General features: G+C 37.1%; 1 protein-coding gene across 3 annotated transcripts in view; it reads right to left on the bottom strand.

The window, feature by feature from the left end:
- Positions 1-14,113, bottom strand: part of LOC122527152 — an 84,078-nt gene extending 69,965 nt beyond the window's left edge. Inside the window, exons 1-2 of one of the 3 annotated variants that reach the window (XM_043651076.1) lie at positions 13,849-14,113; positions 6,602-6,891 (exon numbers count right to left, since the gene is read on the bottom strand). In XM_043651076.1, coding sequence (XP_043507011.1) covers positions 6,602-6,741 — 140 coding nt within the window. In that variant the 5' untranslated portion in view covers positions 6,742-6,891; positions 13,849-14,113. Of the gene's footprint in view, positions 1-6,601; positions 7,188-13,848 lie in introns of those variants that run through there. The other 2 variants (XM_043651084.1, XM_043651077.1) reach the window with 2 other exon arrangements.
- Between the last annotated feature and the right edge of the window lie 1,557 nt (positions 14,114-15,670).

Consider the following 15,670-nt stretch of genomic DNA (forward strand, 5'->3'; position numbering starts at 1 on the left):
TATTTGCTCTACTACGTGAAACAAAATACTAGGATATTACTACCGTGACTATTGCATTAATACCAGACTTAATCCTAACAGTGGAATTAAGTCTGGTGTTAGTTCTGATGTCAAGAAGCGAATCTACTTCATTTAACGTCAATTTTCAATCCTTTAACGATACAGAGACGAATATAGTGCTGTAAGCATCATATCCTCTTCAATAAAACACAGAAAGTGTACATCTTTTGTCCCTGATATACAAGAAACGTAACAAGATCTCTGATAAAAAGAAAATCCCTCAAGTTGTTAATTCTGAATCATTTTATCACGGCCTAGGAGCTAAAAGACCCGACGTGCTACGTACAATTAACTGTAATTAATTAATTTGATAATATCACAACTTAAGGAAACCAATAATCAGTGTGCAAAGTTTCAACCATCGAATTATCATAATCATCGAGAATTGCCATGTACCGGTGATCACGTTAAATGCACGTTGCCCAGCCACGAAATCCTGGACCACGTTAATAATTCAAAGTAGTTGCGGGCTTCGCAAGCGAGCTTCTAGTGAATGAAGCGAAACAACAGAGCAGTTTCAGCGTGCACGTATATCCTTGGTCTCCTCATTATCCGTGGAGCAACATTCCACGTAACAGCGGCCGACGACATAATTTCCATTCCGAATCGAGGCTCGTTTTCAAAGCGACCGGCCATCGACTGTGGCATAGAAAGTGCTTAGGTAACCTTAACACCGTGGCTCTCCGGCGGCATGCCAACAAGAAAAGCAGTCCAACCGCGATTTTTGCCGGACCAGATTCCCGTGAAAATCGTAACTCGACCAGTTTCTCTTGTCCGTTTCAACACTGCTCTCCGTTCCCTCGTCTCTCGTTGATTATTCATTAGTCAACCTTAACGAGACAGTTCCAACTACAAGCTTCTTGCCTTCTTCTTCCAACGTGAAGAACCGTTTTTACCTATTGGGATGAATCTCAATACCTTCAGATTGTTGTATTGGACTTTTTTTTACTTGTTGAAGCTCCATTTCAGTTTCATTGCCAGTATCGTTTCGTTTTCACTCTACGGTCAACTGGGTTTTCATTCAGCGTTGCTTCTCCAGATTGCAGATTTGAGCAGATAAGATTGTGGCTTGCTGTCTTTCAACTTTAATGAAAGCTAGCTGGTTCAAGGGAGAGTTGTTTTGGAGTTGAATTGGTATATCTAATATACTCGTTATATATGCAATTTGATTGCACAATGGTGATAATCTGACAAACTAGTATTGGATGATTGAGGAACGTAGATTGTCGTTCAAGAGAGAGCTTGACAGTCGAACCGTGAACTGTCGTACGTCGATGGATTCCTCTGGAACTTCTGTGCGCGCTGCGCGATTGCCAAAAAACATTAACTGTCTATTTTCCTTGTTCGTTGGTCTTACATAGTTCTGGATTCTATGGTTACGAAATTAGGGAGGTATGCTAATTGCTTCTAGATGTGAGCGAGGTCGGTCCTAAAAAGTAACGTTTGCACTTGATTCTTGTAATTTTACTGAGCCTCATTGGATTTTTGTCGTCTAATCTTCACTGGTATTATTGAATAACGAAGCAAGCTTCCCTGTGAAAATCCAGTGTTTTCTAGAAAAAGTGACTGACCCTCGCCAATGACGGCGGTCGGATGAAAAACCCCGATAAGACAATGAAAAGCTATAAATACTACTTTTAACACTCGACCCAATTCGTCAGGCACTAAACTTTCCACCGCGCTGGTCCCAAGGCGGTTTCCTGCGAATCGTGAACGGTGCTCGCCGAAGGTCGTTCATGTGCAGTTAGACGGAGATCCTCTTTCACCCGAGATCCCCATTGTTGCACAGTTTCGCCGATGCACGCCGGTCCCAAAAGCTAGAAATTCTCACAATCACCGGTTTCTCCCTAATGGGAGAAGCATTCGCTTCGCAACCCATCGAACGCAACAGAGGTGGAAGATTAATGCGCGATTGTCCGGCTGGTAAACTAATTCCGGCCGCCGGTACACGCCGGACTTAGATTAACGTTCCCTTCCACCGGTGAACCGCTATTCCCAATCGATTACCGGGCTCCATCTCCGGGCAGCATCCAGTTGCCAGTGTTTTACACGCGTGTGCACCCGCCGATCACCTCTTGGTAAGTAAGTAATTGCTTGCTGGGTAAATAATGCTTGTACTCGCTATCCACGACGTCTTCGGAGACGTCTTCTTATTTCTTATCTTCCTGGGCAACTGGTGCGTGTTGGGTTAGTTACCGCTGTGAGGAGCGTGATTTCACAATTACGAGTTTCTTTCTTGCTCTGTCCTTCTCTTCTTTGCTTCTTTCTCAAATTTTCTAGGGAACCCTAGATGATCTTTAGGGGAAATCGTAGATGGCAAAGACGAAACGATCGCCAAATTTTCTCCTCAATGCGATGAGCGAAGATTCAACTATAAAAAGGAAATTGGTGTTTTTATCGTTGAAACAAATGGCGATACTGATTTCTGAGCTGACCTGGTTTTCAGTGATTTCATCCGAACGTGGCGGCTGGTTTAATTGGCTTTTCGTGAGCCAATCGAGAAATATATTCAACTGTTTACACCCCGTAATATCATCAAGTATTGATATCGCAATTTTCTAATTCGCGGCTCCCTAATTGCGTTCAACTTTCCAATTTTTTTTGAACCGATCGTGCCTCGTTTCGACACACTGTCGGCTGTTTTATATTGGCAATGCCGGCGTTTCAATTTCGAACGCTGAGTTACAAGAAAAGAATTTAAATTTCACTTTTCAAACGCAAACGTTGGAAAGAACTGACCTCTCGCAGTTCTCCAGTAAAATCAACAAATGCTCCATGTTATAAATTTCAGTTTCGTGATTTGTTACCAAAAGACAAGCGATTTGATGATCACTTTCGAAAAAAGAATGCTTTACAAAGTGAAATTTTTGGTTTCAATGTTAAATCGAAGTGTGAGGAAAAAGTGGCCATTTCTTTTTTTTTTTTTTAACAAAATCACTGTGAAGATCCATTGTTCCATTTCATGAGCGATAGACCAACGAGAGAAGATGGGCAACGAAGAAGAACCGATACCGCTTTGTAGCCTCTCGAGTAATTAAGTACGCTGACACGATTCCAGAGGTACTTCCAGCTAGGAAAAACCGACGACGAAGGAAACGATAACCAGATAAGGCACAATCGCTATACTCTGACTCACGGTGACCTTCTTGCATGGCCGTTGAAAAAAAAAAAAGGGGGACGAGCACCAGATGAACCAGATTTAAATGGCAAGAGCTAAACGATCAATCAGAAGATTTACAAGATTTCTTGAAAGTCATTTTCAGCACGTGTCGTCGCAGGTTTCAAGTGTAGTGTTCAAAGATCTACATGCAAATCTATTGAGAAGAAGATTAACAAGAAAGATCAACTGCTTCAGATCAATTGTTCAGAATTCTTGCAATCACAGAATTCACAGTTATATCAATTAAAACTGATTCAATTATCTTTGCGTAGGAGCTAGTTAACAATTTGTTAAATAATTGGGTAATAAATGTTTGAGGAATCGATTTACATGAATAGCTATGAAGTTGTTGCAAACTGTGAAAAGTGATTAGTTAGCGGGTGTTAGGATAAACAATCTGATGTACAGATTGAACATTAGAACAATTAATTATTGACAATCATCATAATGAAGGGTGTTTGTGTTTAGGGAAGAAAATTTTTTGAAAAGGTGTGTAGTAATTTCACATTGAACGTTTATCAGAGATAGGATTGGATACCTCTTGGAAATTCTTTTGCATGATATCATGTGATATGTAAACCTACAATCTGATACTTTCATGCCGTTCCAGACGTAAATTCGATTAGTATTATTCGCTTATAGATGGTAACTTTCTCTCATAAAGCAGCAAAATATCCTGATGGAAATCTCTCAACACGACGAGATTGAAACTAGCATTTCAATGAGCTTTTATAATTATTTTTCAACCAGGAGTAGAATCACTGTTGCTTCTAGAAACATTATTCTCAATGAACCTCGGCTGAAAATGAAACTTTTCACTCTTGTAGAAATCAGAAGATGTCTGTTCTTCAATCTTTGTACAGTCAAGATTTTCTGTGTACTTCAATTAAATGCAAAGAAATGAAGAGATACATGAACTAACATTGTAAAATGTTTTTCTTTTTAATCCCAACACTGAAACAAATGTAAATGAATTACTTATTACAAAATGTACTTTCTAATCTAAACAATTTAGTGCTTGATTATTAAAATAAATTATATCGCCTTTCCAATTAAGTTACCTTCTAAATAAATCTCACATTAAAAATGCATCTTTTCACTTTCATGGAAAAGGCGAGGTGCACAAAAACATTGTGAAATATTCCACTATAAAACGACCATGTATTTCTTGACTTGAACAAATAAAGAGAAATCAGTGAGACGAAACGGAGGATGATCATTTAATCTTGGAGAATCATCAAGAATGCACGTCCTTCGAACGCAGGAATACTTCGTTTCACCTTGGGAACACAGCTTGGCTGGCGTTGAAGATAAAAACCGACTAATAACTTACGCAACGTTAATAATATCACAATTATGATTCGCGCTCTTGTCTTTTTCTTCCATCTCTAACGGTAGCGGCGGCTAATCGACGTATTCAAATTCACCTTTTGCGGATCTTTCCACGCGCGGTCACTGTAACTAGCTACGTTAACGCCACAACTACCAGAATGATCAAAACAACCAATTTTCTACATTTCACAAGGCTTGACTTTTCATAGAATTTCTCATATTTATATTGCAATTCTTCTCAGGATATTTTGATAACAGAAGAATAGCCTGATCTGACATCCCAAGGTTCTTATGATTCACAAGATCCATGATACATTTCATCTATGAATATTAATTATTCTCAGGCGTATGATAAGATACTCTGACCTCGGTTTAACATCACATTATTATATCGTGTCAAGAATCTCCCAATTTGTTAGATCTGCAATCTTGCATGATACTCCATCTATGGACATTAAATTTTCATCATCCTGAATCAGATACTCCAAGAATCATCAATGATCTCCCATGATAACCCATCTACGAACATTAATTTTTCATCAAATAAGTAGAAACATACTCTGATATCCAAAAGATTGTGGTATCTCTGAAGATAAATCAGGTACTCTAAGAGTCTTCCAATTTGTAAAATCTATGATCTCACGTTATTACTCCATTTATGGAATAATACTGAAAATTGAAAAACTGAAATATTACAACGACGCTACAAGTATCTTTTGATTTTCCAATCTGGCACAACTCGAATATCTCACCAATTGTCATAGGACCAATTTACTTGAATGGAACTGTGATTGAACATAACAGTGAGGTAAACGATCTCAACAGTAGCTGAGAACAGAATGATAATAAGATTGGCGCAACAGTGCAGCACCATCCTAAAAGGGAAACAGTTTCTGATTAAAAGGAAACACCGCTTCCCACACGCGTGTAGCGTTGCACCGTCACACGTGGCTACGTTTCATGGACAAGCGCAGGGCGCAACATCCTGAGGGCGAATCGGGAATCGTTCCATCGGTTTCGCGCGTAGGAAGTTATTCCACTTGTTCAACAGTATCGAACGATACCTACTTTTACCTCCGGTCGACCTTCGCGTTACGACTTACTTTTCTTGAGCTCTCCACCAGCCAGAAATCTGAACGAAAACGTTTCAGTACTCTGAAACTACTCTCGGAGCAGCCTGTTATTGTGAAAAAAACACTTGAAATATCTAAAACGTGCTTCGATGTGTTACATTTTGAAGAATCAAAGAATCCAAAAAAAAAAAAAAAGTAGCTGTAGCATTAGAAAATGTGACAGGCAAATATTTAAATGTCTATGATATTCCATTCATTTTACATATGTTTATGATTACTCAAGCTGCACGTTTGCTTGTCTCGAGTATTTCATCAAAGTGTTTGAAATATCTAAAAGTTTAAAGTACCCAAACCATCCACGTTGTTCATAATATTCGAAATAATTAGTTAAAAAAAAAACAATAATAAAATAAATGAAAATTTCAGTAGTTGATTATCTGGAGTACATATGAATAGTGAATAACTGTATGACTAACTAGTTATCAACTATATTAAGTACTTTCTAGAGTACCCTGAGAACATTCTAAACTATCCTAATCTATAACATTCAAAGTATATCTACAATGCTTGAGCATCTGAATATATACAGATCATATATCTTAATATCTGAGAATATGAAATACTTTCTGGAAAGCTATTATCTGAAACTGTTCCAAAGTAAATATCTAAAACTCTCGCAATGTCCACAATACTTGAAGTACTGTATTATCTGAATATCTAACTTAGAATTAAATTTATAAGTATCCAAAGTACCTAAAAAAAATGCTACAAAGCATTTACAAGCAGTCAAAATTATGTAACAAAAAGAAAAAAACTCAAAAGTTCTTTCCAATTCATCGCGTCCACCTGTTGTTGAAATAACAAGCATAGATCCTGAAGGATCACTCAATCCTGAAGATATTTCGCTAGTCTTTCCTATGACAAATCAGATTGGACACAGCGCGCAGTCAAATAAAATAGGAAAACCGTGACTCACCTGTTCTTACGCGGCAGTGTCGTAATAGCCATGTTCAAGGGCCTCTCGTACCGATGATTCTCTTCCTTCGTTCGCCTAGGTAGCTCCGTGCAGACACCCTGCGTGAAGCTGTAGGTCCTTCGCTTCTTCAAGCACAACATCTTTGCCTCTTTCTCTCCCTTTCTCTCCCTATCACACACGCACTTATATCTCTCTGTTCTTCGCTCTGTTACCTCATAACTGACTACCAGCGCACACTCTGTCCATCCTTATGTCTCCTGGCACTTGGTCACTTTCTCACGTACATCGACCTGAACAAAATCACAGTACCTTCTATCAGTTATCTGATTTATTCGACTTTATCTATACGTGTATGTTTATTATCTTACTACTTTCACGAATCAAACGGAATTTGAATAATAATTTCGCAATCACTTTGAACGATAACATTGGATATATATATTGGGAAAATGTAAGGAGGAGATTCAATAGTCTGGTTTATGGTGTTTCATCGAAATGATGGAGGAGATAGGTCCGGACGTGGCTTGGAACCGAGCGGAACCGCGACTGCCAGCCGATTGTCAGAGGCGACGAGAGAGAGACGTCAGACCCGTGGCGGAGTTATAACTGTACTGAAGGCTGCGTTCAGAATCTTTCCTCGAGCGCAAGTGCGCCCGGTGATAATGACCCCCACGAAAATTACGGGGCCACCGGCTTCCAGCCACGATCCCGCATAAGTTCGACGCGGTTTCTTTCTTTTTTTTTTTTAAATTGCGTCCAGCCTTGCTTCACCTCCACTTTGCCCGTGCATATATATATATTTTTTACATTTTCATTGCAATTCCTTCTCAATTGTGTTACAATTGAACACGTGAATCTGAACACGTGAAATTTTACAGATTTTGAGATTACTTGGATCACATTGTTATACGAAATTTTATCATTAACTTGTGACTTTAGAGAAGAGCAAGAAAATGAAGGAGAACCAAGGTCATTTTCTTCTTTACGTTCAGGTCGACAATTGCAATGGAAACCGATTTTATGGCTCCTGATCATTCTTGAATAAAGACCACACTGAATTCATGCGACATTTTCTCCAATTTCTCTGCGCCTGTTCGCAACCTGACGATGGTATAAATAACCAGCGATCAAACAAGCCAAGCTTTTGAATATTGTATTGACGTGTTGCATTGAGACGAGACTCCTTATGAATTCCCCATAGAACACCATCAGGTATCGTACGTGGCGCCGAATCGGCGTCGCGATTGCGATTCTCGAATCGAGAATCAACCGAGCCGAGAATCGCCAGCCGATTCGAATTTTCAAACAGAGGCAACGAGACCAGACTTAACAACGTGCTCGTGTAATCGTCACTTTCAGATTCTGGCCACTTTTCGCCTGGAGGCCACGATGGGAGAACGGTTTTTCTCTCAGAATTGTGCAACACACCGTCGATAAAAAAGATTAATTATTCGCTTCGTTTACGCCTCTCTCTCTCAATCCTACTCGTTTAAGCTGCTCAGTCGTAATTGCACCGCGTTGCTTCATTTTTTTTCTACTTTTGCTCCTTGCTTGGGCGATCTTGGTTATTCATCTAGCACTGTTAGCTTCACTATACTTTCTCTTTCTTCCATAAGTCTTTGCATACAAACTGTTCCCTTTGAGATTAGACTGATAGTTGTACGGAATAAATAAAATTATTATTATTGTTGTTGTTATTGTCACGTAGTTTTATGATTCCTGACTATTCTTGGATAATACGTTCTCTTATAAAATGTAATATAGTATACTTATAGTGTGTTTCATACCCTGTGTGTAGCTATTGAGTCTTCTTTTTGAAATATTAAAATCCATAAATATCATGATGAAAACTAACTAGATCTCACGTTAAAAGTAATAGTATTACTTGATTATTATTAGAAGAAAATATTGCCTTTGTTCAGATCCGATATTAAGTATATTCATTTAACATTCTCTTGAGATATTTCAGAAATATTGATCACAGTTATAGCGTTTGTTCTTTATAAAAAAAACTTGTGTACTGTGTCATATTCTCTTATAATCATCAAGCGTCGAACGAAAATGAATTCATATCTTCTTTTCTTCTTTGCCATTATTGTGTCCCTCGTAATTTGTCTAAGGCAACATCCTTGCATCTAATTTCTTCTACCCTACGCCTTTCTAAGTCCAATTATAAACAAAATCCAATTATATACGAGTTCTCTTCTTCTTCTTCTTCCCTATTATCTAAGCTTCACGCGTTTATCTTGATACTACTGGCATGGCAGCATTAACAGAAGAGAGAATGCAAGTAAATTACAATAACAAATTGGATATAATAATAATAAAAGGTAAATATATATATATAAGCGATAGGTGGCTCTTTCCTCGTAGCAAAAACCTAGCTAACTCTCGACGCGTAAGTAAATCATCAAGATCACGTCCTGTCATCCTGTCAAAAAAAAATTAATTTCCCATTTCACTTCTTCGCCTGCACATCCGTGCATGAAATTGAAATCATTATTAATTGTGGTATTATCGCGTGTATACACGCGATTCTCTTTGGAAAACGTAGATTCTTCTCGCGATCTAATTCCATCGTATTGTTGTTCTGATTAACATCAAACCGGTCTGAGAGGAGCACGATCGCCGCTAACAACCAATTATCATAAAACGATTCTCAGACAAGCTGGATTCATTGGCTTGTGGCGTCGATGATTCAAGAGCCTGGGCTCTCTTCCCAATGAATTATTCATTCGGCGTCTAACGGATAGACTTGGCAGCAGAAAATTCACGCGGAATGCACTTCCTTTCGGTCCGATCCCCTGACACAGGTGTCTATCAGTGTCTTCTTCACTCCTCCGTGCTTTTCATATATGTGTCGTTTATCATTCTCTGGTCGCTGCTTATTGTTCTACAAATGAAACACACAACAATTAATTCGATTCTCTTACATTAGACAATTTGTTTTATCGTTTTTTTCATTTTCCAATTGTCTTGAGAATAGAAGAAAATTGATGGTTTATAGATTATGATATATATTCATCTGTTGCAATCCAATCCCAGGTATACATAGGTGCTGAAATTTGATCTGAAAGATACTTTAGTAAATTGAAGATTGCAAATCTCTTCAAAAATATATATCTAATATCTTCAAATCTCTTCAGTCTTCTCCGTGCTGTAATTTACGCAACTCCTTCCTGTGCCTCTTGCATGTTTTACGTTTGTCACACAGTTAACCTACATTCACTCTTCTCCAGATATTTCAACAGGTGCCTCCGCGCATCCTCCTTCTGCATAATTAAGCTCTACCATAATTTTCAATCGTTGCAACGGCTTCCAATACAGATTAGACCTAATTAAACCAATTTAACTAACAACGGCTCAAGGCTGCCACAGCTGTTAAATATAGGTCAAAACTTCAATGGCTGATTTACCACACGATTAACATTATGATCAAGTCGTTCAATTAATTTATTTTAAGGCGAAAGATCCTCTTGTTACCGTTAACTTCCTGGCCCGAAGAATCTCCTAATCTCGGTGGCGCTGTATCAAAGCTCCTCGCAGATCGAAAGTTATCACCGTTGGACTCAACGTCCAGCAAGCTTCGACGTTCATTAACTCCTCCGCAAGCTCTTCTTTCAAATTCTTGCACGATTTGCCTGGCGCTGCCAACCGTTGTGGCAGCATGGAGAACCAGGCGAAGAAAAAAGAAAGAAAGAAAGAAAGAAAAGACGACTTCGATTTGAGAGACTCTGATATATGGTGCACATCAGGGATATATACAGTAATGCGTTGTGTAGCCCGAGGAGCCGGCAGTAAGTGCAGTTATGTTGCACTGACCGCTAGGATGTGCCCAGCCGATCGGGGAGACTGGTGCATCTTGTTGCCATGCAACGTGACGTTTCTGAAATAAAAAGTGTCCCAGCCAGCGGGGGGAGGAGGGGGAGAGAAACACGCTCTCAGATTGAGAAAAGAACTCAAGATTCGCTGGCGATTCTTCAGAATATCCTGCGCAACAGAATCTCAATCAGTTGAAGACTATTCTCTTAGATAAATTGGTATTTAGATCAATTCGATAGGTAGGATGGTGGATGTAGATATTGGATTTCCAATTTTTTTTTTCTTGATGTTACTTGATAGTTTTCTTGATATTGTGATTTGGTGAATTTGTGCTACAATGGATTTTCTTCTTTCTCCCATAAACATTCAGAATTATCAATTGCACTTTGTTGTTTAGTGAATTTTTCTTCAGTTTGTGAAACTTAATCACACTCCTTCAGTCTAACTATTTTAAGGCACATATTAAAGAAGCTAATTAAGAGAGATCAAGAGGCAAATTAAAAAGGATCAAGAACCAACCGTACATTCGTAAGTCACTTCGTTCAATTAAATTTTCCATGTATACAGTCCCCATCAGAAAAGGGAACATAATGAAAGACAGTTCCGCGTGATAACAGTCTCAGCCGTATTATGAAATTCGCCCGTGGTGGAGATAAGACTCGCGGGAACCACCGCCTTCCAGTCTCTCCCTAGGAGTCGCAGTTAATATTTCTACGTCGCGGAGCGCATCCTGATCGCATGGCCGATGGATAAACAGATAAACACACCGTGAGCTAGTCACGAAAGCGAATTGCGTTTCATTAGCATGAAAGTGAGACGCGGATGCGCCGGTGCGCTGTGATTATCATCAAGACCGAGCAATTATGCAAATGCCCCGCGGAAAAACAGTGGATAACTACGTTGACAGGTCAAGCGTACGTTCTACCATAATCGTCAAACATTCTGTCCCTTAAACGTTCCTTCTTGTACCAACAGTAAGTGCAAACATGATCCGTGTACAAGGAAGCTGTGAATCGTCTTGAGTTTGACATTGGTTTCCTAGAACAATAACACGCGTCAGTTTTGAGATATACAGTGGGGATTCTTGGGACCACCGGATTCTTGGCACCGTATCAACTAATAATATTAACGTATCGACAGGTTACACAATTTAATCAAATTCGCGTTTGCAATTTAGTTGGACAGAATAATTAAATAACTTGTGTTTTTAACATTTATTTTTGAAGACTTCACGTGTTCTTATTGCACTAATTGCCTACTGATATATATTTATATTTTGTAAACTTGCAAAGTGTTTCATAATATTATTTCAATTGTGCAGAAAGACTCTGGTTACAGAGTCTTTTATTGGGACGAAAATCAAGAGAATATTAGACTATTATTTCCTAAGAGAGTATTAGACAAACACAAGGTTCTACCTTGTACAGATAAATAAAAGTATATCTTAAAACGATGCTCGATTGTGTTTTCTTTTTAAATCTAAATTTTAGAATTGAATTTTATAATGATTAGACCTTCTAGTTAATTATAACGATCAGTCTAATCTTAAGGTGAAAATTGAAGAATTTGAATGTTATTAATTTTATAAAAGAATATAAAATTGGTTTATGACACAAGCATCGTTTCGAGACACTTTTCTCAGGGAGTATTGTCTCAGCGTTAATTAGGACGACAAACCAGTCCCGTTATGAAAATTTACTACTATTTTCGAGGCTGTACAACATGTCCAAGAGCCACGAACCAGTCTCACCATTTTATGACTAAATAAGAAAAACAGGTGTAATGTAATATACACTGTTAGTCGCTATTAAATCTTTTCCAGTTGAAAACTTAGAGTAACTTACAAAACTATTCCAACACTTACTGCAGGAATCTTGAATCATGAATATAAAAAACTTTGTTATTGAAATTTTGTTATTATAATAAAACGCAATTGCCACTCATATTGAATTTAAAACCAACTTAAAATGTATCATACAAAGAACTTGTATATAAAACGTATAATTTTGCAAAATTATACAATAATAAGGAAATAACAAACACACATAATATAGTTGAATAATATATCTAACAGTGTTATTTCACATAATATAGTTGAATAATATATCTAACAGTGTACTTGTATTAATTTAATATTGATTTTCGTCCCAATGTATCTATTAGATAACAATATGTAACATATTCATATGTTTCCACAAGTGTTCAAATAGTCTCACGATTCACTGTACATTCCTCAACGTATGTAAAACGTGTTCTATCTAGAGTGCTCATCAAACTAGAACAATAGAAAGCGTTGTTAATCAATTATCAATTCGAATATGCATCAGAAATCCTACAAATATATGCACATTGTGTGCTGTACATAGCACATACCAATTAAATTTATCTAGAAATAGAAAAGGAATTCCTCGACAAATTCACAATCCAGCTGCCTCTGATATTTCATCGGGTCACGAAGATTTAATTAATTTTTCGAGGAAACTCGCGAATGCGTTTCGCAACCGGTTACATGATACGCGCACGTGGAAATGGAAGTTCGAAAACACTTAGAAAGCGTGGCTTGCGCGATACGCATTCCTACAAACACAATGCTCCCCGCTAGACACGCGTTGTAATATGGAGCTGACATTCCTATTACCTTGCACTGCATGTAACGTGCCACATTCTCCCGCTGTGCTAAAACGATAAACCGCATCTCCTTTCAGAGACGTTCCTTCCACGCGCGGTCTCTGTCACGATGAAAACAATGAAAATCGGCTTCGTGACCTGATTTTGATCTGTCCTGTGCGCTCGAACTGTGACTTTACGTCGAGGACTACGTGTGAGAAAACAAATCACCGAATTAACCTTGGTCCAATGTCTATCATCATTTCAGCATGCACATACACATGTCCAACGTTATGTTTTCCTCTTCTAAATATTTCCCAATATTTTGTTGTACACTGCTCGATTTAAGCGAGAACAGGGAAGAATATAGAGCTTCGTATATTTTAAATAAATAATATTATTATTTTAATAAAATATAGTGCTTCATAAAGCTCGAAATATACAATTTATATGTGCTAATTATACGGCTGTCCAATTCTAATTATTTTTCTATTTCTAACCCTGTTCCCTAGGCAAACATTTTAACTTTGTTAATCGTGTTATCCAGAATTTTTAGTCGTCTTTATGGGTTTTTGTACTATTAATGTCACTACACCATTCACTGCTTGGTATGAAATTGTCTCTCTTCCATTATTCATTCCAATTTGTTTGATTCGATTATCTCATTCGAAAACATTGGTAGCTTGCTTTTGTCAAAAGGATAAATGGTATTAAAAAAATATTTCAGATCGTTACACATCTTCTTGCAGAAGAAAATTCCAAATTTTCCAATGATTATTTATACTAAAATATTACTCGTATTCGAGAAAACAGCTTACCTCAACAGCTTACCGGCGTCTGGATTTCAACAGGTTAGCTTCCGGAAAAAACGTTTCCAGCATGTTGCCAGCATCATTTCAGTAAGTGTTCGCAAACTTTTTTCTATTAATCACTGCCACCGGAATTCACTATACTTCGTATTGTCGAAACATTTCCTCTCGTTAATTTTGACCGAAATTTTTGGAAACGTGTCGCGAGCTGGCAATGAATCGAACCATCCCGTACGCCATTCTTCGATCAACTGACCATCTCGAAATTGTTTGCTTCGATCAACATATCGAATTCCTAACTGTCAATTGCAATTCACGATTTTCGAAAGATCTTCAAACTTTTTAGATGAAAATATTATCTTACGTACAGTATACAAAAGAAAATACACATTTCATATATATATATATATACATACATCATGTTTGAAAAGTTTCAGAATAAATCGATAGCTTTCACTGAAAAGGAAAAGCACGAATGTATGACGTAACGTAATAATCGATTTCGATTTCGAGATATAGAAAATGGAAGCGAACAACGGTATCTAATATTGTAACATAAAACTAAATCGTAAAAACGAAAATTTGATATTCATATATTAGTTATTCAATATCTTGACATTTCAATATTTCTATATATATGACTTTAATTGAACACATTGAAATGAATCATTTTTACAAATATTAGCTGCAATTTCGAAATTTTAATTAAAACTGAGATACCTGCGAGGTTAATTCTGACAAAATTCTGCTCGTTTCGAGACAACAAGAGTTCTCCAAAAAGTCCAACGTTAGGATAATTCGAAAATTAATCACCGAATATTAAAACTGCGAGATCAGGCGCGAGGAAAGGTCCGCAACGATGTTTATCCGGTCAGTGATTGAACCGTACTGAGAACACACGGACTGTCGCGGTCAATGTAGACCAGCCCGACTGCTTAGCCGCTCGCTTGATACTTTGAAAAAAAAAAAATGTACATTAGTAGCGTGCAACGTCGACTGCTTATGTATACGTTCTATCTTTTTGTTTAAATGAAATACTCGCGTTCTAATACGTACACAGTATTAGAAATAAAATTCGATAATTGCAATTTGAAAGAGTTTCGATAAATCGATCGTTTTTTGAACGTCCACCGCGGTAGTCAAAACATTAATGAAAATAAATTTTTGAGAATTATGAAATCGTAAAATTTTGAAGATCATGAAAAAATTGTAAAATTTCACTTACATTTTTAAAATTATAATTGAACATTATAATTTTTATTATAATGTTCAATAATAATTTTAAAAGTACACACAGGTATTAGAAACAGGGTTCGATAATCGCAATTTGAGAGTTTCGATAAATCGATCGTGTTTTTGAACGTCCACCGCGGTAGTGAAAACATCAATGAAAATAAATTTTTGAAGATCACGGCATCCTAAAATTTCACTCACGTTTTTAAAATTATAATTGAATGTTATAATTAATATATATATATATATATATATATATATATATATATATATTAATTATAATGTTTAATTATAATTTTAAAAGTTTATAAAATATCATATATATATAAATACAATATATCGAATAATATATGTATATCAGTAGGACGATAAACAACCACAAAAATCACTAATTCAACATAATTCATAGAACATAAAAGAACAGATCTAGATAGACCAAAATGGCAATAACATACCCATAAACAAAATTTTACGCGTATCTATAAATTAGTCAACATACACATATGGAACATCATTCAATTGTAATATTATTTGCAGGGGCGGGTCCTGCTTTCTTATTTCGTATAAAAAGTAATCAAAATCCACTGTATTCACAGTG

The sequence above is a fragment of the Frieseomelitta varia genome, unplaced genomic scaffold (assembly GCF_011392965.1).
Source record: "Frieseomelitta varia isolate USP_RPSP 00005682 unplaced genomic scaffold, Fvar_1.2 scaffold_212, whole genome shotgun sequence".
NCBI classification, from domain to species: Eukaryota; Metazoa; Arthropoda; class Insecta; order Hymenoptera; family Apidae; genus Frieseomelitta; species Frieseomelitta varia.